Source organism: Plectropomus leopardus, chromosome 9 (assembly GCF_008729295.1).
Source record: "Plectropomus leopardus isolate mb chromosome 9, YSFRI_Pleo_2.0, whole genome shotgun sequence".
Taxonomy (NCBI): Eukaryota; Metazoa; Chordata; class Actinopteri; order Perciformes; family Serranidae; genus Plectropomus; species Plectropomus leopardus.
In genome coordinates, this window is record NC_056471.1 from 31,092,231 (window position 1) to 31,117,818 (window position 25,588).

Below are 25,588 nucleotides of genomic sequence, written 5' to 3' on the forward strand. Positions count from 1 at the left end.
CCGGCGACCTTATTTAGCCCAACCAGCACATGTTTCCATTCACCTGCACAAGGAACTACTAAGTCAAGCATGTCAGTCAAACAAGCCATTATCTGCTACCAACGTACAGAGCCAGGAAGGTCTGGAACCATTTTAGAAGGATTTCTCTGAAATGTCCAGACAAGAGTTTCAGCACGAGGAGAGGTGTGGCAACATGCTGTGAAATCAGGTAAAGTCATCCTTGGCATGCAGGTCAAAAGGTAGTGGGGTATAAAAAAACCCTTTAAAGCCTTTACTGCTTCAGCAGAACCAGACAGGAATTCCACTGCATTCATGCCAGCTACAGTTAAATTAAGACATAATTAAAATACCCTTCAATTAAAGCAAAAAAATGGCAGGTGGTGCTCTGTACTACAGCCAAAAAAGAATTTTTAAAAAAAGCCTATAAAAATGTGGCAGGGGCATGCCACATACCAAAGGGCATCACCTCAGGAGGAGAGAGGCCAGCCAGTTCGTCCGCCATGCTCAGAGTCGCGTTACCGCAGTGGAGCACCCAAGGTGTTACAGATACAGACACGGTAGACCTGTAATTTGCCCGGCTGTCAGGCTGCACGGTGGTAAATTACAGTATTCAGCGAGGATTATGGTCTTCAGCTCATCCAAAGTGAGGCTCGACATGCAGCCTCACAGACGACAACTCGTACACGAATATGGACATAAATCAGCTTGTCTGTGTAAGCCAATTTCAAGAAAGGGGGAGTTAAGCTAATTAAATATGTTGTCCTTGCTCTCGTTACTCAGGCATCGAGGCACGGAGACAATCAATACTAAAAAGAGAAGACAGAGAGGACTTTTTATTATGCTTTGTAGCAGAATTGCTCTTTCTGGTTTAGTGTGGAGCAGCTTACAGGGTTCATGTGCTCATAAAAATATGAGAAAACTCATAGAATTGCAAATAGCTATTTCCAGGTCTGGAAAAGTTTTAGAAAACTAAATATACCCTGAAAGTTTTGGAAAAGCCATGGAATGACTGTATGATAACACATAATGTGTTCAAGGACCATCACAAATATCCAACAATTATTTCTGTCAGTTTCTGACTGTGATGTATGGTGTCAAATGCCCAAATTTTCAAAAGAAAAAATGCTTTGGAAAGACAAAAAAAATAAAAAAAATAAAATCATAATGTCCAGAATTTAATTTTTTTTTGTAATTTAAAAAAATGAATTTTTTCCCCCTAAAAATCATCAGATGTTTTTTAAGTAAAAAGGTGTATTTTTAATCTTTTTTTTGTTTAAAGAAACTTTCTCTTTCTCTCCACTTTCCTGAAATTGATTAACACAGACAAGCTGCTTTATGCCTTCCAGACCGGCAGGCCTGAGGATTTTGGAAATTTAAAAAAATTTAAGTCCCTCACCAGTGCTTAAGAAATAATTTGACAACCTCCTCCATTTTTGCAGCACCCCTCCCCACTCATAAATAACAAACAGTCCCTATATTATACATAAATATTCAGGGTTTTTTTTAATTATATATATTTTAAAGAGCTATTGCATAGTAATAAAAAAGAACAAACGAGGAGTATCGATGGTAGATACAGAGAATGTACGGTCTTGAAAATTTGCCTCAAGGTCATGGAAATGTATTCGGAAAAATGTGTATGAACCCTGAATTTAGTCTCTTTGGCCAAAACATGCTGGAATTGGTTTTAAAGCAGTAAATAAAGATTTTTAATTTCGTGGCTCAAAGAATGCCTCAGAGCTCTTTCCCCTTCCTGATCAAAAACTGTTCTTGGCATCTTTCTCTCGTAAAACTTTCAGTTTTATTTCATAGTTAAGTTAAAGTCATCTGCGTTCTTACAACTAAACATTCAACCGTTTACATGATGCTGCAAAATGTCATTTACTGGGGAGTCAGAAAGCAGAGCCATCTTCGTCTCTCTTCGGGGAGCATTCCTCAGGCCAGAAGAAATAAACCGTCCTCGCTGCTTTACGACTGTGTTTGTGTTGTCAGTCGGCCAGATGATCTCGTGGTCCCTCTGGCGAGGTCTCACATTTGACCAAAAAGAAAGTATACACATCCAGGGAGATGTTAAGAGTTTTGTTGACCTTTTTGCGGAGGAAGGACCGTGCCCTGTGTCGGATTCACCCGCGGGCCTCGGGACAAAGGGGCCGCTCAGAGAGGTGGAGGAGGAGGGCGCATGCTTTAAACAGGGCTGCTCTTTTCATTTGTGATCATTGGTGGTAAATCAGCTCTGTCTCTTGGGCTGCGTAAAGAAAGCTCCATTCACGGCGGGCAGAGTGGAGGTGGAAGATGTGGTTCAAGTGGCAGGGTGGGCTACCCTCCCTCAAAAAGAGTCGCAAATACAGGAAACAAAAACACAGACCCACCCCACAGTCTCAGAATTTCCTGAAAGTGTAGCTTTGATTGTACAATAGACCTGGAATTTGTATTGACTTATCTATATACTCTCTTAGAAATAAGGGTCCCTGAAGGGTTCTCTCTGAAGAGCTGAAATGATGTTTCATAAGAAAGGGTTATTCAAGGGTTCTGTGGAATATTAAGGGTTTAACTGAGAACCCTTTTTGGAAGGGTTCTTGTTGAATGCACAGGTATTAAAATATCCTCAGCCTCAAATATTCAAAGGTTAATAAATGTTTCAATGGTATTTACAAATGTATATGTGTATCCCCTTAATCAGTTAACTTTACTTTTACATTTCATGGCCTTTTTGTCTTTGGTGCTACTGGACTGTTGAATGGTAAAGGACCTCCAGTAGCAGGCTGTTCTCAAGCGCTGTTCGTGTATATACCTATAAAAAACACTGAATTTGCGTAAAAACCCACGTCATAAAGAAGGCTGCGTTCACATGACCAATTTGCTGACGGGAGTAAAGACGGAAGTAAAAAGTCTGCGTAATCAGTTTATTTTTGGCTAAAATGCTCCAAATGGTTCAAAATTAGACCACAATGAAACTCATACAATGTCGGCACAGAGGAGGTAAGAGAGGGTTTTGGGTGAAACCGTTTCACCATAGAGGGGTTCTCTAGCGCTGTGTATAACCGTTTATGTTGGGTTCAACATAGAAACCTCTGAAAGGGTTCCAGATGGGAACTTCATAAAAGATCTTAACTGTAACTCAAAAGTGTTCTCCAATGGGATTAGGCTGAAGGACACTTTATGGTTCTAGTGTATGGAATGAGACCTGCTGATTACTTTTGGGTTAAAAAAACACTTATGTGTCATCTTAGGAAGGAAATGAGTAAAGGCCGCATCAAAATGCCTCACAGGATGAGTGTCTTCTTAGAGCGGCCACACGCTCCTGCAACATTCCTCAGACGGAGCCAGGAATAAACCGTCTTAATTACAGCTGTGATTCATAACTAAGAGGGGCTTTTATGTGTGTTTCTGTGTGTGTATATCTGTGGCCTTTTTCCAGGTTTCTTGCTGGTATACCCCCCTCCCCCCAAACGCATGCCAAGTGCCCTGTGACCAACTGGAGGAGCCTTTGCATCAAATTGAAAAAGAATAAAAAAACAATAACGTATTTTATGATAGCGGAAATCATTCTAATTGAAGCTGCTATAACACTGCAAAGCAGGAATGTGGCTGTTTAAGGGGAGCTATTATCTTTCACGGCTCCACACACTGATACTATATTATTATAACTCCTGGCACTGCAGTTGTCAGATCCATGCCTTCTCCATCCTTCCTCATCCCTCGCTCATGTTGGCTTTTCAGTCAGAATCCTAAGTACAGCTTGCTCAGGGTTTTGCTTTGTGTTTCCTTTAAACTGGGCTGTATCATTGTCATCTACCTCCTCACATACTCGCGGATTAGTCACGACATGCTTCCACGCAGGAGGAGAGATTTGAGTGGCAATATTCGGCTCGGACTGATTATCTCAGATCTTAACACATGCCTTTTACCTCTATAGGACGGCGCTCAGATAGTTTGTCAAATGGCCAGGTTGGATAAGAGATAAAGAGTCTGATCAAGTCTTTTAACTCTTCTTTAGGTTTTCTATGTACATATATATAATTATTTTTTAGAGGCATTGTATGCCTTTATTTGATATCCAACAGAAAAGCAGGGACAGGAAATAAGAGGAGAGAGATGGAGAACGACATCCTCTGCCAGAATTTCAGTTCTTTCAATGTCTTTTGAGGTTTAGTTCTTAAATATAAAAATTATTTGTAACTTTTGCAACTTAATTATAAGCTAATCAGTTCACAAAGGAGTCCAAAGGATTCTGATTTGATAGGCCGATTTAATACGGAATTTAGATTCAATCAAAAGCTGCCAATCCCAAAACCCCATCCCTTTATTTAAAGGGATGGTTCAGATCTTTAGAAGTGGTGTTTAGAGAAGCAAGCAGGAGGGCCGCCACAGAGGCTAAAGACTGTACTGCTGTGGATGGAGCAGCAAGAAAACGTATTGTAGCCACTTAAAAACAGACAAAAAAAACCAACCCTAAATGGTAAGTATAACTTTAAGTGACAGCGATTTCCGACAGGGAACTGAAGTCATTATGTTGCTCTCTTCAAGGCCAGACTCCATTAAGAAAAACAGTAATTCTAGATCTCTAAAAACAGGAGCTTCCTGTCTACAGCTGCCTCAATCAGGTATTTTGTTTATGGTACTCAGTGACTTCGGCATTTAAAAGCAGGGTTTTCCACACAATCATTTATTTGTGGCGGGCTGCCACAACTAAATTATCCATTGCCACAAATTCATTTTTGGAACTGGGCTGTTTATTAGGAGTGTTATTGGACTACATATATGTTTGGTAATTTATAGCGCACTCAGGGTAGAAACGGCACAACGAAACTTTAGGCGCACTGAAAGTCAAACAAACCGTTCATTCTGCTGGCTCTAAAACGTTGCTTTCACTGACATACATCTGCAAACAGCTGCTCTCATCCATTGATGTGATCTGATCAGCTGTGAACAGATCACCAGATCAATTATCAACCTCGAAAATCACGCTCAGAGCTCTGCAAATGCAAACACATTCTTCACCGGCTCACACTAACACCACTACTGCTCATTACATCAGGCTGTTACTGCAGGGCTGTTAAACTTGATTAATTCACTGGAAACAAACTAACAGCAGTTCATATATTAATAGTTTTTGCAAATTGCAGTGTTGCTGTATGGTTGCAAAATGTGACTAAATAGTCAGGGTCTGGAGCTCTGCAAAAGCTCTGCTTTTTGTGTGTGTTTGTAAGAGGCAGAGAGCCTGAGAAGAAAGCGAAAGAACCAAAATTCTGGTTGCTTAAAATAACAACATGACAACTTATACTTGATGCTTGCAATATAGTTATGTTATACATCGCAACAAACCGCGATACCTAAAATATATTATATATATTGCCCACCCAAATCAATAAGTACCTCTTACAATCCCAATTTAAAAGAATCCAAACTATCCCTTTAACCTATTTCTAAAAATATTTCTAGCACTTCTGTCTGAGTGATGGCTGTGACCTTACATGACTTATTCGTGGGATTTCACATTGACAATATGGGAAAGCAGTTTATTTCTGCATCTGGGACTAAAATATAAACAGAAATGTAAATGGACATACTGAAGCACAATGAAGAGAGAGGTTTACTTTTGCTAACAAGAAATATCAAAATATAAAAGTTGAGGTTGAGGACTGACTAAGCAGTGATGTGCTACAGTCAACGCATCAATTAAAGTCTTTTTTTTTTTAATTTATGCTAAAACTCGCAGCGCTTTTTAGACAAACTCTTATGTTCCCCATGTAGTCCTCACTTCCCTCAGGACAGCGCCCACACACACTTAACAACTTGAGAAATAGTGACTTTGACAAGCGTGCACCATCAACAATATTGGGCAGATGGTAGCCATTACAGTTCAGTGATGCCTCCACACGATAAAAAGATCACACACTAGGCTGGATCAAATGCCATGAGGGGATTATGATTAAAATTAGTCTGTAATTATTTTAATGAGACCATGAGCAAAGTTTGTGAAAAACAATGCCAAAAAAAAAAACGTCCTCAAAAACCCCAAATAAAATGTCGTCTTTCTAATATATATTGAAAAGGGGCCTTTTTAGGGTTGAATTTAAAAAGCATTTCTGAGTCTGCAGTCTAATTTTGAGATATCATCACCTTTTGCAGTAAGAAAATGATGAGAACTGTTGAAAAAAAATACATGTCTGAGAGGCTGTTTCTATTTAAATGCCCAACCCCCCCCGCCTCCCACCTCCACCCCGCCCTCTCTTTCCCCTTTCCCTCGCTCTCCCTTCTGCCGGAGGCCTTGTTAAATTGGCACAGATTCTACCCGAGCTCCAAACCAAAATCGCTGCCTAAGTGTTTCCACTCCGCTACCCCTATCATGGCCTTACAGTAGCACAGCGCACAGGGGGAGTATGCACAGGAAAAGCTTTTCTCCATAGGTCTGCTGTCACTCAGGACATAAAGAAACAGCGACTTCGGTTTAAAGCACGACGTCGTTTTTGTTTCCATCTCAAGACTGAATCTTAAGTCCATTTCAAAAGGCACTACACAAAGACTGAGGCGTAATCAAAACTGTGTGATCACATAATGTGAGTCAGCCAGCAGCGTACTCTGTAAAATTCTTGTACTCCTCCTCACAAACAGAACGGTCTTTGTTTGTGGGGCTGTAGCCGAGCGGATGCGAGCGAGGCTTTCTGCTGCAGAAAGTCAGAATGCCTCCTTCTTCCTGCTCGGTCTCAGAGGTGTTGAAAACTTCCCAGAGCACATTCCACTCTGAGACACAAGGAATAACAGTTGAGCAAGGAGAGAAGAATTCAGAGCTTTGCTCCTGGGGAAAAAGGCATCTCTTTCAACTGATGCAGATAGTTTGTGTCCGACTCGAGCGAATTACACACAAATCAGCTGAAACGCTTCAGATTCTCTCTTCAAAAGGATCCCAAATTCTTACAGAACTATTAAAAGGATGGTTCTGATTTTTTTTTTTTTTTTTTTTTTTTGATGTGGGGGGTTGTATGAGGTACTTATTCCTAGTGTGTTTTCAACTGTGTATCTGGATATATTGAAAAAAATACTGCAATATTATTTTGAAGTCCAGACCTAGTTGCTGCCTGTCTTGGCCAGGACACTCTTAAAAAAAATAGATATTTTTTTATTACAAGATATTTTTCTGGTTAAATAAGGGTAAAATAAAAATAAAATAATATCTGTTTTTCCATCCTGACATTTCACAGAGCAGCGAGTTTGCTGTCTTCCATAAGCTCTCTTAGCTTTTTTTTTTAGTCTAATAAACTCAAAATGTCAAGAATGAATATATTACTACAACTATTTTCATTACTTTCCTTCCTTATATGAGATCAAGTTGCTCTCACCAAACCAAGACAATCTTCCCTGACTTGCTATCTTAAAAGACAGTTTCTTTGAACAAAATAAATCTCACCAAAATCATCTTTGTTAGCCACTTCTCCAACAATAACGACTTATGGTATGATCAAACTGAAGCCTTAATTCACTGAGTTGCATGTGAAAATATGCTGTTTTTCCTCTCTCTGCCATCGGCCAGCATGTGACTACTCCTGTAACGTTATCCCCACCACATGAAGTTACTATTTTTCTTAGCTCAGCTTCCTTTTCCAACAGCACAGGCTGACCTCTGGTGGTACTTGCTGTGCACTACATCCCCTTAATATATTAACTCCATATCAGTTTAAAGGGAGTATTAGGATCTTCTGAAGTGGTCACTGTGTTATACAGCACATATCAGTTGGCACACCCCAAGTAGAAGCCTGACATATAAGCTAAACAATGTCCTGCTAATGAAATCAAATTCAATATCAGTTTCAGCAAATGTTACATTTGGAATAATTACTCTGCTTTACCTTAATGTCAGACAGAGATTTCCAACAGGAAACTGAAGCCGTTATATCACTCTTAGACTCCTTTGAGAAAAAAGTAATTTACATGTCTTTATTTAAACAAAGACCATGCATAACAAAACATTAATCTCAAAAAGAAAAGAGAGGATTCATGAGAGATTTAGCTATTAGCTAGTTTACATCTGCAGGTACAAACAAGACAAATACCTCACAGTAAAAAACATTTAATAAAAAACATTGCATTACAATAGACAATGCAAACAGATACAAACACATCAACATACCAACACTTCATAAAACCTGGCTCATGGTTACTCAATATCCATTTTTTGACACCACGGGAGAAAGTCTGATGGTCTGTGCCTGTTTTTAGCTCAGTTGGAAGCATATTATAATGTTTGATGGCTGTAAATGAAAAAAGCAGAATGTAACATAATTGAAAACAGGAGCTGCGGGTCTAAAATTGCCTTTAACAGTTATTTTGCTTATGTTACTGTTTGACTTTGGCATTTAAATGGGTTACACTAAGTCACACGATACCACAAACTAAGAAGCTGATCGAAGCAGCAGGAATAAAAAACACTCATTCAAGGACCTGCAAAAAATGTCTGAATTTAGAGAGAGGACTTCGAATGTTTTTTTTTTTTTTTTTAAAAAAAAGGGACATGTGATTTAAATAAAAAGGAGGTACAGCATGTAATACAATGACTAAGAAACCCATACAACCCCACTTTAAAAAATCCAAACTATCCCTTTAAAAGCACTGGTGCAGACCTCTGGTCCTGCAATGTTTCTGCACAGCGACCTTCTGGTTAAAGGTCATTCCTCAAGCTTTATCGACACTATATTCACACAGCCACAAAGTTCTCATCGCCGCAGACCAGAGTATACTGGGAAACCCACACAACCTCCACCCCAGACAAAATAGGCCGCTCACATAAAAACGGAGTTGGCTTTGCACTGAGCATGAAAGTGGAGTCTTTTGGCAGGTCACTGCCATCTCTGACTTGTAAACAATATGGAGGGTATTTTTAGGGGACACTTGGCCTCAATTTCATACTCCGAAGTCCTTTGGTCTATTTTAGGTTCAGTGCTGCATGAATAAGGAGCACTACTGTATTCATAATAAAGCGCACAAGCTAATGGAGGACACGGTTAATGGGTAAATGTGCATGTCTACATCCGTCTATGTGTGAGGGGAAAAAAACTCAAGTCTAGCAGAAGAATTTCCAGTGTTGAACTAAAAGCGGAAGACTGAATGTAGACAAAACAAAAACGCAGCTAAAAGCATCTGCCAAGGACAAAGGACAAAGCTCGAGTCGACCTGTAGGAGCGTCTTGATGCACAAACTCAACAGCATCCAATAAAAGCATTAAATCTAGAACAGCATGTTCACACAAAAGGGTTTGTACGGTCATGATGAATCTGAAAAGTCGCTGCGCTGAATTTAATAGCAATTTCAAGGCCTGGAAAAGTACTGGAAAACTGTGACAAACTTGTATAATAACAAAACATGATGTGTTCATTGACTGCCAGAAATTTAAAATCCTATGATAATTTCTGTTTTTAAAGTTTCTAGCTGTGATAAGTGGTGTAATTTTTCCATGAAAAAAAAAAAATGCATTTTTTTCTTTGAAAATAGCCATAACAAATAAAAGGGACATTTCTTTTTTTAAAGAATCACCTAAAACGTTCTAAGAAGAATAACACCAAAATTTTTTACTTAAAAAAATTGCCAAACATTTTTTTAAATAACCTCCAGGTTTGGAGGGTATATTTCAATAAAAATCATCATTAAGTCTTTTTTCTTTGAATATCATCAAAAAAAATATTATTTATATACTATATACATACTTTAGCTTCCTAAAAAAAAAAAAAAAATAATCGTTAGTAAAATAATACAAAATGTAGGCATTTTAATTTGTATGCCTCCTGTAAGCCAAAAAAGAAAAAAAGTCCCTCCCCCTCTCCTGTCATGAATAACAAACAGTCCCTACGTTATATTTCAATATTTAGTTCTAATCCTGTTCAAAATAATTTTATATATTTTTATACTATTTTTCTAGTAATGAAAAAGAACCAATAAGAAGTATCGGTGGCCTTTTCAGAGAATGTATGGATTTTAAAATTTGCCTCAAAGTCATGGAGAAGTCATGGAAATGTATTGGCAAAAATGTGTATAAACCCGGACATAAACACGGCGACATCACATACGTCCTTCACTCCTTTCAGTCGGGAGCATCACATCTGATGTGTGAGTTTGTTCTTCTGTTCAAAAACAATCTCTTTAAAAAAAAAGAAAGCGTTTGGAATAAGAGCTCTACAAAAGCTTGGCCATCATCAAAGAGGCAGTAAAAAGGGAACGAGATGAGAGCCAGTCCAAAAAAGAAAGAAGGAAAAAGAAAGAAGATAGCTGCTGTTTATCAGATTGTTCCAAGATGAAATTCCCTTCAAACCATATCAAAAACAAAAAGAACAGACAGCTCATCAGCCAGCAACATAAGAGGAGACGAGGCAATCACAGAACTCCCCGAGACACTCTGCAGCAAGTTACAGATAAAAAATTTCCCATTAGCATTTACATCTGTGGCATATACGGCTATATATTCCCCTGGTGACTCCAACGTCAACTTTATGTGCAACTGCAAATAAAATCTGACGATTTAAATCTGCGGTTCGGGCAGCAGACAGCACACACACACCCACACACGCACAGGGTGAAGCAGAAAATACGATTTAATGCAAATTGCTGCTGAAAGGAAATCAAATATAAAACTTCTCCTCCATCTGTGTTGTCTGTGGGCTCAAAGTTTTGGGAAATGCTGTGAGGATGCTTTATACTACACTCTGATACCGATCCAGAATCTAATCTACCACGGGCACCTACACGGAGGCTTTGATGTGAGAGGAAAGCGTGGGCGGGCATGTCTCTGCAATTATCAAGTGGGCAGCTTGCATCACAGTTGGTTTGTTGAATTAGATGCGTGACACCCACAAAGGACTCAAAAACAGTTCTGGTGTCCTAAACCCCACCACCACCCCTCTACCGCTGCCACCGTCGACACTATTCGGATCTAAGCTACACTTCCACCAGTCTGACGCCTACACTTAAGATTTCACTTAATCCCAAACAATGCACCCGATCATTTGCAACCTACTTTAAAACTACATTGTTGAGTTGCGGTGTAAACACACAGCAATCCCTCTAATGAGAGACAGGTGCTCCGATAATGTAACACTGTAACGCATCACGTTATTACACCCAATCAATACACGAATAATACCCACTTTAAAGACGAACTTAAGTCCGAAAAGCTCTGATCTTCAATCTATGTGGCTCTTAACTCAACTCGACAGAAGCAGTTTGAAGAGACTGACGTGACCTTTCTTACGTCTGCACTCACTCTCTTGGAGATCGGAAAGCACATTTTAGGATTTTTTGCAGATATCCAATATGCCAATATATAACAGCTAGAGCTGTAACCGACTTCAAATGATGTCAGTCAAATCTGATTTGGCTTCTAAATACAAGCATCCAACAATTGTTTTTTTTTTTTATGCAAAGTTTTAAAGTTCAAACGGGGCTCAGCGGGACTTTTATTGTGACAGCAGAATTCACGTAATAAAGTAGGTCTGGTAGTCTGGACCGAGGGTGTTTCTGGGAAGATGTATGGTCGTCTATGTGTAGCCGTAGCATGTTGGTTGGTAACTATGTATTGTTTACTATTACTATTTTCGGTGTAGCTGTATTTCTATATTATCATTATTATAATTTCTTTCTATTTTTTTTCCTTTTTATTTAATTGATTACCATTTTTATAACATGTGTTTTGTTGTGATGTGAAATTATGTTGTCTTGGGCCGCAGGAAGACTAGCGCCTTGGCGTCAATTATTTTGTCAATAAAAAAGTAAAAATAATTTTCAGGAATCCACTCTTAAATTCTTTTTTTGTCCAACCAGCAGTCTAAAGCACATTTAGCTTACACTGATAGAAAACTGTAAGCTGTAATGACTATTCTGCATATGGTTTATGAAAGACCTCACAGACAACCTTCAGAGAGTTAACAACACACGTGACATGTTTTAACAGTAAACTGCTACTTTGCTGCATTGAAAGCGGTCATATTTTGAGTATGCACTAGTACATTATCTGTATTGTTTTCCATTAAACAAAGAAACATTTGAAAGCCAGCTAGTCTCAAACAAGCCTACGCACCATCTGACTTCCAGCGTACCTGCGAAACACCACAGCGTTCATCTGAACATATGCCAGAGGCTGAATCCTCGCCCACTGACGGCTAAATGCCGGTCAGACTCGCTGGATGTGCGAAGTATCAGCAGGGTTTACCCGTCACCAAGTCCATCAACGTGTTAGGATGATTTGTTAACATTTCATCTTTATATCATCACGACTTTTCTGACAGAGACAAATCAAAACAAGATCACACCTGTGTCATACAGGGTCCTGATTGGCTGCGCGTTGTGCTGCTCTGCACAACACAAATTCTGCATCATTCCCACACTGTGACACACGAAGAAACTACAATTACCGCTTCATGGTTTTATGTCTCCGCAAACCTGTCAAGTTGCACTTGCACACAGACGATCTCTACAGTCAGCACGGTTTCGTGATTAATGTCACCAATTCAGAATCTGACCGAATGTCTCCACTTCTGTTCCTGAGATATGACGTCCAATAATGGCCGGAAAGATGTTTTTGCAGAACACTGTGATGTTGACCTTTGACATTTTGGATATGAAATGTCAACACTTCATCATGATATCCTCTGTGTGAAATTTTCTCATAATTAGTGCAAATATTCCTGTGTAACGGCCAAAAATATGTTTTGTGAGGTCACAGTGACCTTTGAGCACAAAAATCTAATGAGTTTTTTGTTGAATCCAAGTGGATGTTTGTCAGATTAAAAAAAAACCCTCAAGGTGTTCTTGAGGTATCATCTTCATGTAAAATGAGACAGACGAGGTCACAATGACCTTCACCTCTGACCATCAAAATCTAACCAGAACATCTTTGAGTCCAAATGGAGACTCAAAATCTCTTTCTGTGTTGATTCTTAATTCTCACAGTCCCTCAATGTATACATTAAATAACACTGACAAAGGTGCACATTTCAAAACAGTCCAGAATTGTGATATAATATTAAATTTGGGACACTCTATGACAACACTCAGGCAATAAAAGACAGAAAATCAATATGTAGCTCCCTCTTCCTTCAAGATGTTCTTGAGATATCTCATTCACAAGAATGAGACAGACGCGGTCACGTTGACCTCGTCCTTTGACTTATGACTGACAAAGTCCATCACTTCATCCTTCAGTCCACTTGGACATTTGTGCCAAATATGAAAAAATACAAATAAATCCCTCAAAGCATTCTTGAGATTTCACATTCATGAGAGTGAGACAGACGAGGTCACAATAACCTCAACCTTTATCAAATATGTCAAAATCTAATAAACACTGAAAACTTATGCAAATGACAAATAAAGGTACAGAATTGTAATGTACTAGTAAAATTGAGAAACTATGACACCATTAAGGCAATAAGAGCTCCCTCAGCCTTGTGTTTGTGCCAAAATTGAAAGAAAAATTCTCTCAAGGGGTTCTTAAGATATCGCATTCATGACATTGAGACACACAATGACCTCAAACTTTGACATATGGCTGCCAAAATCTACCAAGTACTTAAGCCTAAATGGACATTTGTGCCAAATTTGAAGAAATTACCTCAAGGTGTTCAGACGTACAGACCGACGTACAAACCGAAAACAACCCAGCCTGAGCTATAACCAGCGCAAATGTATACAAGACAAGTCAAACCTCCCTCTGTCTCTATGCCACATTCTCACAGCCCCCAATTTATACATTAAAAATGTCAAATTACAGTCCAGAATTCAATAAAATATCACTATTGAGACAGTCTACAACACCATTAAGGCAGTAAAAGAAGGAAAATAAACATATAGCTCGATCAGCCTTGAACATGACTTCATGCATCTCCTGAGTGAGGAGCAGCGCAGAAACGACTGCTGGGATTATTACGTAATGGTTTAAGAAGCAAGCCGAGGGCACGAGAAGCTCCCACACTCAGTGGTTTTGGAAAGGTAGAGAGGGTACACAGAGCAGTGAGAGTCTGCGGAGGAGACTTCCTCCCACACACTCAGGTTCTTGATTAATGTTATGCCAGCTCATCACCACAGAAGAGGCTGCTGGCCTGACAAAGAGATAATAGCAGCTGGTTCGGTACAGTGTCACAGGACATCAAGGAAGCGCTGCGGCTCCAACAGAGGTCTGCAACGCTGACCCTAATCTCTTTAGGCATGTCGTGATGTTAGAAAGCCTTTTGCATCCGTGCTTTTCAAACAGCCGGGACAGAAAAGGAACAACGCCGCCGGCTTTGTTTGCAGCCGCATTTTAAAGTGAAATGTATCACATTTACACAGAAGAAACAGCTGCCGTTGAGCGGAAACAAGCGTGGAGCGGTACTGACAGGTGCAAATATTGTCTCATCTATCAAACAGTCTCTTCACATCAGCTCAATTGAGTCGTGATTAATGGCACCGCAATTATTCTGACAGTGATATATTGACGCCACATGACACCTTGAATCAATTATTGGGAGATCACTTACTGAATAATGACCTTAACTGACCAACAGTGTGATTAGAGACGGAGAAAAGCCGGACTGTTTACCTGTGAAGAGTTTCGTGATGGCCTTATTCTGTCTGCGCGCGGAGCAGATGAGGAGCAGCCAAGGAGGCAGGAACTCATGATGACTGGCCAGGAGCTCCGCGATGGTCCTGGGGGAGCCGAGGGAGGACCTCTGCTCCCCCTCGCCCAGCTGACAGCCCTCGTCGATGGAGTCCACCAGCAGGAAGAGAGACTGCTGAGGAGGCTTAACGCTCAGGAGAGGCAGCAGGACACATCTGAGCGGAGAGAAGAAGAGAAAGAAAGAGTTTTTATTATTCATTCATTGTTGTGTTTGACTAAAAAGATAATAAGATTTCAGTTTTTGGAAAACATTTCTGTCTGAAGGCAGAATATAATCACACCGGTGAAGATGATTCCCATATGGACAGTAAACACGTTTTTTTTCTGAGTACAAATGGCTGCAGTTTACTGCTCGCCGTTAAAACACAGCAGTGAAGTTGATGTGTTTTCAGTGTAGTGAGTCCCGGGACCCACAGGTGGTCACTTGAGTGGGTCCCTAATAAAATGTGTGTTTGTTTGAGGAGCTCTTATGTGATGTTTTATGGTTCTAATTATTTGTTGCATTTGTTGCAGTGTTTTTAATTCAGTTGTCACTATTAATACAATAAGTACAAACTGTATAAACAAAAATCAACACTATATGTATTAAGTAGTGACTGAAAAAGCCCAGCAGATGCAAAAACTTATTTATGTCTATCCTGCTATTATCAGTTTAAACTACACTTTCAAGTAGAGCTGTGCAATATGATGAAATATATCATCTGATGATAAAAAATGTGCCCATCATTTCATATTACGCTTTATCATTTCTTTACTTTAAGTCATAAGATAAGGGGTTGCATCCGTTCACTTGGCCGAGGGGGCGTCTACACGACGCACAGCACCAGGGAAAAGGACAGTCTCACTAAATGAGTGTTAGTGGCTGTAGTGTGAGCAGGTGAGATGTGGGTTTTTTTTGCAGAACTCCAAACACGACGATTTAGTGACATTTCGCGACCACAGATCACCAATGCGACGTGGAAATCTTTGCAATATATGAACTGGCGAGCTGTTAGTGTGTTTTCAGCTGCTAATGCTAACATCCAACAGTTTACAGGAAGCTTCGAGTCCACAACAAAAACATCAACACTTCCGGCCCGAGACCAGCCGAATCCTTCAGAATAAAAGCACCGTGGGTCCCACCTTGATTTCTTCAATTATGACAATATTTAAATTTAACTATACTATCACAGTACTTAATTTAACTTTATACTTTACGTAACATTAACATTATTTTATGTAAATTTATTCTAACAGTAGATCATTTAGTAAGTAGATCATTCATTTCAGTAAATTTACATTATGGCAGTAGCTACTTTATCTGTAACTGTGGTTCATTTTATAATTTTTTTATTTTGGTAGTGTACCGCAGTTTATAGGAGATTTCAAAATATCACTGTATATCATGTATCACAATATAGCCTAAAAAATATCATAATTTTTTAAAGCTATATCGCCCAGCCCTAGTCTCAAGAACAAAAAAATAAAAAATCAGACTTGTAACCCCCAAAAGTAATGTTGTAAACCCACCTTTTAAAAACCAAAAATGAGTTATACATTTTTAAATTTATATCTGCATTTCTCCTCATTTTAACCCCAACAACAGATACAAACTCCTTTTAATTCTGCCTTTGGCTCTTGTCACGGTAAACTTACTAAAACTTTAAAATTATGTGATGTTCATTTAACATCTGAGACTGTGAGCTCTTTTAATTTGGTTTTAAGGTCAAGTCTCGATGCAGAATCAATACTCCTGCATCACAATTTTTCCCTATGGATCATATTTTGCTCTCTGAGGTGCAACACCGCCGCTAAAACGACACACACAGTCCTGCCGAGCAAAAAAGTGATTTTCTTGATGCGTACCTTTCTCAGCTCATCAGTCTCAATTGGTAGTGTAGGCGTTTAAATATGTCTCCATCTATCCCAAATTGCATCCATTAACGGGCCCACTGCGGATGATTTGAGCTCACAGAAACATTCAGAGCAGACACAGTCATTTATAATTCAGCGGGCGTTTTTTTTTTGTGAGTGAGCGAGCTAAACGTTCAGTCATGACACTATATCATAGAGAGAAATGTGTTCATGGCAACTTAACATGCAAGATTTTGTCCGTGTCAAGCCTCAAAAAGCCTCTGTGCAAAATAAATATTGATGTTTGGATATGTAGACCGATTAAAAGCCGCCCTGTGGCCTCCAGCGATAAAGTGAACATGATGTAAAACATTCTGCATCAAGCATCACATCGATACTCAGCTAAGCACAAAAAATATCCCAGTTTAAATGCTACATTAGCCTTTTAGCAACGCCAAACTGCAAACTAGATGTGGAATCTTCTTGCTCCAGCGCTAATGTGCAACTTCACACATAAACACTCACTGAGAGCCAACTGATGCATTTTTTGTTCCACGCTGGAAAGAAAGTTCCACTGTGACTTCCACCAACAGTTTAAAGCCAGCCGTAAGAGGGAAATGTCGAGAAAATGTCATTTCCCAAGACTCATAAAATTACTTCCAGTTCAACTGTCCGTGATAAAAGATCTAAAGATTTCATATTAGTGACATTTTAATTTGGGTCTGGGTTAATTAAACATTTAAAAAGAGGCTGAGCAAATCAATTAATCGACATTAAAAAAAAAAAACTTGATTCAAGAGCGGCTTCGGGGCATCTGAGGCTTTTTCACGGGAAGCTGTTGTGCTGATAAAAATCGGTCACCTTCCAGATGATGGGACTCTTCAACTACCACTCCTCTTTAATGGAACTGACATTGGTTGTAAAGCTTCGTCATAAAACACTAAAATACTGTTTTAATGAGACTTCCTCTGGATGCTCAACAGCCTGTCACTAAGCCTGTGGCTCCAAAGCCATTCCCTGCAAGCATCTACCGCTTTACCCACAGCTCATTATCCTCCAGCACCGGGAGCAGGACCGGCTGGGGTGAAGGTCTGTGTGCTTTCAGTCCAAAGTACTGGGACACACAGAGGAGGCCATTTTTAAAGTGGCTTCCCTTTGATTACTACAGAAAAGTGTGAGTACAGACTCAGTTGTCTTGCTGGACTAAATTTCCTGATTTGAACTCTGATAACTTTTATTGCCGTGTATTAGATGCGATATATTTTTCACCTCGTTGCAGCAGTGTCAGCAGGGTTTTCCCATCATTTGTTTGTGGCAGCCTGTTAGATTAAAACATCTGCTGCCACATATTGTTTAATATTCATGGACCAGGGGTCATCTGGTATTGGTTTTTCAGGGCTGAAAGCAATTTTTATTGGTTATTGAGACCAATAACCAATATGTGTAACCAATATGCATTTACAAAAAAAATACAATCTTTCCATCAGCACTTCTAATATAAGGATACAAACACGCACAAGATATTTTTTTATTTTTATGGAAGTTTGTGCACAGAAATAAAGTTTAAAATAAGATATAATATCTACTATATAAAAAAAAACACAGCAACTATTTGGAACACATTTTCCGAAATGTCTGCCATTGGGTGGAAATTAAATCTGCAACCAAAAGATTATTCTTATTAATTAAGCTGTTAATTATTTGTTATATTAACTGATTATTTTAGTGTATAAAACGGTCTACAATAATGAACATATTGTTGATAAATTTTAATTACAACCCTGTAGCCCAGGCAAAGTCTTTTAATTAGTTTGTTTTGTTCTGCGAAAGCACTGAAAATATCCTTTTTGTACTGAGAAAAGTAACAAAATCTCACAATTTAGAAGCTGGAATTAAATTAAAACAGCTCCTCTTTTATTCAACTGGTCCTTTCAGCACCAGATGAAATCCCTCAAAATGTAGCTTCCCTTCGAGTGGACACTGGATCTGTTTTGCAAAGCTTCTACAAACTTCAGCTTGTATTCAAACTTTTTTTCTCGAGCAGTTTGAACCCTCAGCGGGAGAGAAATCAGTGCAAAGTGTCTCCAACCTTCACACTCTGTCGTCATGTTGCTCAGCTTTTCAGAAACACAGTCAATCACTCTTTCTGATGGCTGCAGCCCACAGAGAACCTGCAGTGCCATCTGGGAGCTCCGCCAAAAGGAATGTCCATCCACAGGGGTGACTGTGTGTGAGTGCGTGTGAATGGCCGTGTCCGAGGCCATGTTGCCTCCTGAGACAATCAAATCCACAGTGACAGCAAGTGGGCAAAACAAAGACGCATTCTTCTCTTACAATTCAGCTTCTTTCGGGCTGTCAAGGAGTCAAAAGACACAGAGTGCAGACAAAGAAAACTCCACGGGATGCTGGAGTTGGAGAGAAAATGAGCTCAGGAAAAGCTGATTTAGTTTGCCAGACAAACCTGCAGCATACCTGAGCCAGAAAATTAAAAGTGACTCAGCCACACACCGCGGACATTTGCACCAACTGGTTCTTGCTCAGGTCTTCAACATATGCCGAAGCCGACGCCAATTGCTACTTAAGACGAGAGAAAAAGGGGAAGAAGGGGGATGTGAAATGCATCTAATGCACTCACCATCTGTCGTGTTGCCTTCGCAACTGCAGCGGCCGTTGCTCCCACCGCAATGTGCAAAGTGAAGCTTTCAGTGTGACGTTTAGTGAAGATGTCTGGGGCCGACAGGGCAGCACCGGGCACCGAGCCAGCGCCTTGCAAATTTACACTGCTCATTTTATAGGAGCGGGCACAGAGCCTGAAATCCATGCCACATACCCAAACACCGCCACACTCGCACACATAAACACTGACCAGGATACAGCAGAAGACAAGAAAACAGGAGGTGAAATATGCAGCTCATGGCTGGCCCTGACACGGCTTTATCACAGGGGTGGTTCAAACATTTTGAAGTAGAATTGTATGCGGTATTTGGCCATAGTCAGGTATTACATACAGTAGATGTAAGTCAGCACGCCCACAGTTTGGCAAAGTGGCAATAGTGCCAACACGAAAGCTGAGCAATGTAATGCTGTGGACAACAAAGCCAAAAAAATCTGCATCAGTCTTAGTAAGTATGTTTTTATGTGACGGGTTAAATCACACGTTGTTTCGTGAATTTGTGCTCATTTGAGGTAATGTAATGAAGGGCTGAATGACTTTAACAGTTCACCTACTTTACTAGATTTATTGATATTATATTATATCATATTGATGATGTCTTTGTTTCAATGGCTCTTAAAGGAGAATATATAATAACAACAAAATAAACAACAATATGGAAACAATGGTATCGGTTATCGGACATCCATTGTTATTGCCCCAGAATTTCCAAATCAGTGCATCCGTAAACAATAACACACACAAACTAGCTAGAGTCAGTAGTTGAGGAGCGGCTAACATGTTCATCGAGTCAAAATATTGTTGTTTTGGTCAAAGGAGCGTGGCGGCTTTGATGAGAGCTTCCTTTTAGGAGCAGGCTATGTGACGAAACAGGTACAGCTTTGAAAATATTCTTAATAACGTACACTCTTTGAAACCTCTAACTATAATTAACTAAGTAACTATAGTAATTACCCAAAATTAAGCCAAGAAAATTAAACAACTAAGCAAAAAAAAAAAAGAAAAGAAAAGAAAAGAAAATTACCTGGAAGAAAGGTTGTTGAAAATTAAATTGAACAATAAATGTATTCATTCTCTGTAGAATAATTTGAATTATAATTAGACCTTGACAAATCAAGTTTTTTGACTTTTCTAATTTTCTTAATTTTCATTGCCTTTTCCCATTTTTTACAAAGAAATCTTACAAATTTGTTCAGGTTTCAAAGGTTTGTAAAAGGCGCTGGAACGCAGCAAAAGGAAACATATGCCAATCCAGATTTAATTTTTCATTTTTATATGATAAAAATATTTTTTGTTGCTGCCCCTCTCCACAGCAGCACATGAACAGCTTACATGATGGCACTCACGCCTGCTTCTCCAAATAGGGGTCATGTCAACCAAAATCTACTGTACGTAATGCACCGTCCATGGATAATTACCTCACACAGCCCCTTTTCAGAAAATCTGAACTGTCCCTTAATGGCAAAAGAGCCGACTGGCGTGTCGAGCTGTCACCACCACGCAGACTGATGCTCACAAAGCTTTCCACCGTGATAGAAAACCAGAGGCGCCGTTTCATTAGAAGAACCCCCAACTCTTCATTTAGTATCGAGTCAATTTAGAGGAAGCCTGCTCAGCGTCTTTGCAAAGTCAGAGAGCTTAGCGCCTCAGAGTAGAACGACAACAGCTGACTCATGCTCCGGCTCATCCAAAGAGAGAGACGACTATCTTGCAGATTCTCCCCTCGTACTTCCACATGCAGTTCTTACATTATGCATAACGTTACTGCAATCATCTTGTTCAGAGTAATCACACTGATGAGGACAATGGGAGCGATGCGAGCGGTGCTGAGAGCAAATGTTCTGAACAGCCCGGCTCAGACACTTAAACTGTATTCTCTCCGTTACATCGGCCATATGCTCTCGTTTCCTCCTCAATCTGTTATCATCTCACTCCAGTTTCATCTGATTGGACATAAACTCCAAATCTAAAGCTTCATTACAGTTTTTGCAAGATGGCTACAAATTGAATAAAGCTTGTTTTTCAAAGCTTTTTTTAATAAATCAGGGTTTGTTGCAGAGTGGTTGCACGGCGGTTATGTAAGCTGCGGACAGACGTATTTACATTCATTTGAGCTGAGAGCCTTTCATTAGACGGATAACCCCTCTGAGGATGTCAGCCTCGCAGCAGTAAATGACTTATTTTTCAAAAAATTACAGAAATGGTCATTATATTCATTTGTTCATCATGACTGAGTGAAGAAGTGGGCAACGTTTTAAAGCAGCGATACTCAACTTACGGCCCACGGGCCAAATCTGGCCCCTGGGATGGTGCACAGTGGCCCCCCCAACCATTTTTGATTTATCATAAAAATAAAGTAATTCACTTTTTTGTACTTTCATTATACATTAGATGCAAGTGTGTATAAAACAGCTTCAAAATAGAGCTGCTTCATCAAAAAAAGTGACAGTGGAGGATCCGCTGCACCCCCTGACAGACGTCCTAACTAAGTCCAAATGTCCTAAAATCCTACAAAAGTCCTAAAATCCTATAAACATTTTAAAACCCTACAAAAGTCCTTCAATCTTAGAAATGTTTTTTTTTCAATCCAAGAAATGTCCTAAAATCTTAGAAACATCATATTATCTAAGAAACATCCCAAAATCTGAGAAACGGCCTAAAATTCTTAAAATGTCCTGAAATCCGAGAACTGTCCTCAAACCTGAGAAATGTCCTCAAACCTGAGAAATGTCCTCAAACCTGAGAAATGTCCTAAAATCCTAGAATTGTCCTTAAATGTGAGAAACATCCCCAAATCCAAGAAACGTCCTAATATTGTAGAAACATGTATTGGGCTGCTTCGACTGGCCCCTGGCCTCGTGTAGTTTTGCAAAAGTGGCGTCCAAACAAAGCAAGTTGAGTCTTCTTTACTTATTAACAGCTCAGCACGTTTTAGACAGAAGACAGTTTCAAAGCGCGCTTATTTCTATGATTAAGGGCACAATTAACCAACGTGTTCGCTGACATGAAGCTACTCTGACCACATCTCATGTCTCAGCACGTTTTCTGCCACACGCAGAGGGATGAGTTTTGAGAGCCAGCTGCAGTTTGCAATTTGTGCAATTTGTGAAGCTCCAATTCTGATGAATTCCTCACTGAATATTTTATCTCCTCTGTTTTTAGCCCCACGAGCTGATGATGTCAGTCTCCCGGTCTGTCAGTCAGTCTGTCTCTCAGTCCACCAGTTTGGTCCAGGCTTGAATATTATTATTTTTTTAAAAATTTATGGAATCCCAAACAGAAAAACGTCAGAAGTATCACATCACAGACTGAAATTTTGGCACTATCTTAGATTCATGGATTTGTTCCAATTTAAAAAAAAAGCATATTTCCTTTGTTCATTTCAGGCAGTTTTATTTATCTAGCAAGTTCTTGTATGGCTGTTGGTGTAAAGGAAACCTAAAAAACAAATAAAAAAAATGTTTTATTTTGTTTAAAAAAAGTGTCGTATTGGCACCTGGCTCGAGCGCTATCACAGTATGATGGTATATCAGAGTATTTAAGCTAAAACAGTTAGTTTGTGTGGAATGTAGCATAATCACCATACAGTGAAATGTTAGGATGGTATAAAAAAAAAGATTTAATTTTATTCTCATCTAACCCTTTTTTTACCTTGAAAAATGTTCAGATTAAAAAATCTCTTTATCAAAAGTGTCCTTGTCGAGACCGGCAGCAACAAGTTACAGACAACATGAAAGAAAAAAAAATCAAGATATGCAACTCCAAAGCACACAATAAAAAAGGCAAAAAATGTGCAAATTGAAGATACTACAAAGAAAACTAAAAAGCATGTTAATGCATATTATAAATAAATTATAAAACCAAGGACAAAAAAGATACAAAAATAAAATACACCCAACACTGACATACAAATGATGACATCATAATAGTCATTTCTTAAGCTTCCCAGTTTCACTCTCTCAAAGGTAAAACTCTTGACCATGCTCCACTTCAGGCCACGCCTCTATCAGTGAGGTGTTTTCCACAATCTCTCAGCGGCACATTACCTCATACACTGACATAACACATCAGCGAAAAACTCCTCACAATCAGCTCTGAATGGTCCTGTAAGTATTTAAAAAGTGCTTGTTCCTGCCGTTCTTTAAACACGCCGGACGATGCGAGAATCTGATCTCGGCTTAATGGATTTGCACAATCAATTCTGTGCTGGATCCCGAGACGATTGCCTCCAGCCGTCTGAGAAAGTCTTGGAGACTGCTTGCTCGGGGGGGGGGCCGAGGTGCATGTGAGAGCCAAATCAGGGCAACTCAAACCAAAAACAACAGCCTCCTTTTGAGAAACAAGCCCAAAAATGGACCAGAGTTCCTCAAATTTGAACTTTGGCTGAATCTTGAGATGAAGTCTTATGATGTTTTGGATTATAAACACGCTGTCATGGGACCGGTCACACACAGTGATCACATTGTTTTTTGAGGGCGAGGGCTGCATCTGGGAGCCCATCCTAAAATCGAACACATCGCCCACCCTTCGACTGCGTCACACCACACTGATGCTGTTGAAAGTATGATTCTTTTCTGACCTGCCATTTTAAGTCATTTTGTTTGGCCTGAGGGGTCAGAGGAGGAGGGTGTTGGCTGGCTGTTTTGGGGTTTTTTCTAGCCTCCCCAAACTTACAAATTTAAAACGGCAGCAGTATTTTCTGCTTGAACAGTTTCTGGCTTTGATAAATGTTGTTATTTTGGTCATTTTAATTTTGACAAGCCGGGGGGGTCTGGAGGACATGCTTTCTTTTTAAAAAGTAAAAATTTTAAAAAGAAAAAAAAAAATCTCCCAAAACTTGGAGTAAAAGAATCGCCTTTTTTTCTTCATAAAATCACCAAACATTTTTAAAGAAAAAAAAAACATAACCAGAAATGTTTAAAGAAAAAAAAAAAAAAAAAAAAGTTTTTTTTTAAACAGAAAAAATTAATTTTTTTATTTATTTTTGGCATGTTTCTTCAATAAAAATAAATACAGAACTGTTGCATGGCCTTCTTCTAAGTTATAAATAAAAAAACTCAAGAATTATTTGAAATGCCTCCCCTTTCTGGACCAGCCACTCGCCAGTCCCTGATAATGATTTAAAAATATAAACAAAACAGGGATCTGTAGTTTAAAAAAAAAAAGGTTTTTCAGGGTATATAAGGTGCCAGAGTACATAAAAAGCATCACAATAAAGCTTGTCCATCAAACAGGAGGATGTCCCCGGACCCCCCTGCAGACCCCCAGGCTACTGTCAAAAATCCGAACCTTCAAACAGACCAAATTCTGACCAAAAACATTCAACTCCAGGCTCCTCAATCAACGGCAAGCTTCCTATCCCTCAGATGCAGCCTATTAATGATTTGCCGAAATGTAAACACAGTGCACACCTCTCCTCCGGCCAGCACACATACCTGGGATAACTATTCCAAACCCCCGAGCTCTTCCCAGCCCAGACGAGGTGTGCATTCCTGGCCAGCCATCCAATACTGTCAAAGGAATCTGAAATTTCATCCTCTTCAACCCCCTCCCTCCTCTCCCCGCCGACACTGCTGCCGCTCTCCTCTCTCCTCACACAACCGTCATTGTGTGCAAAAACCCTCGACACACGAATACACACAGTTCACGTGGACTTCACGCGGACAGGTAAACCTGCAAGGTGTCCAGCTCCAGCCAAGACAGGATTTGGTAGACGGGTGTACCACAGCTGAACAGATTTCTGGTGACAGAAGGCGGCAGTGTGAGCTCTCTGGCTAATAACAGAGTGCTGAAACAACTAGTCCATCATCAAAACACTATTTTACATAGCTGCATCGATTACAGTTTTCTTGGCAAATTTCGATTTCCAATGTTTTAAAAGTCGGATCTGCTGATTCAGATATTCTTTCTAAAAATAAGTCCTGTTGACAAATTTAAGCCTCAGTCATTCATAAGTTCTCAAGTCTTTCTTTTTCGAGCCTTTGAGAGCATACACAAACATTTTTTAAACTTTTCTTTAAAACCACTGGAAACACGGCTTGAAAGTGCATAAATAATATCAAAGATGCTTGTCTCATTAGGCATCAACAAAGATCTGAGTGGAAAAAAAAAGCTCTTTTAGCTGCTCAAACTATTTCTCATGGTGGTGGGGGCGGGATCAGGTCAATCTGGATTGACAGCTACCTTTAAGCTCAGGTAACATTTTTTTCCCTCTCAATCACTAGTGTTACAAACAATTCGCTGCCATGGAATTAATAATAACAAAGCCGACGAGATTTAAAGATTAAATGTGACTTAAAAAAGGCTGAAGTGGCTAAATGAGACTACAGAAGGTCTTGACACTGAATATGGCTTCACAGCTTCATTGTGGCGGCGACGCTGAGTCATGCAACTGTAGCGTAGTTTGTTTATAGCCTAAAGTTATATTTTTACTTTTGGCGGTT

General features: G+C 39.5%; 1 protein-coding gene across 2 annotated transcripts in view; it reads right to left on the reverse strand.

Annotated features, from left to right (window-relative positions):
* ankrd50 (ankyrin repeat domain 50) overlaps positions 1–25,588 on the reverse strand; it is a 57,420-nt gene that overhangs the window by 15,909 nt on the left and 15,923 nt on the right. For both annotated transcript variants that reach the window (XM_042492882.1, XM_042492881.1), the window contains exon 3: positions 14,561–14,793. In XM_042492882.1, the coding sequence (XP_042348816.1) occupies positions 14,561–14,793 (233 nt within the window). The remainder of the gene's footprint in view (positions 1–14,560; positions 14,794–25,588) is intronic.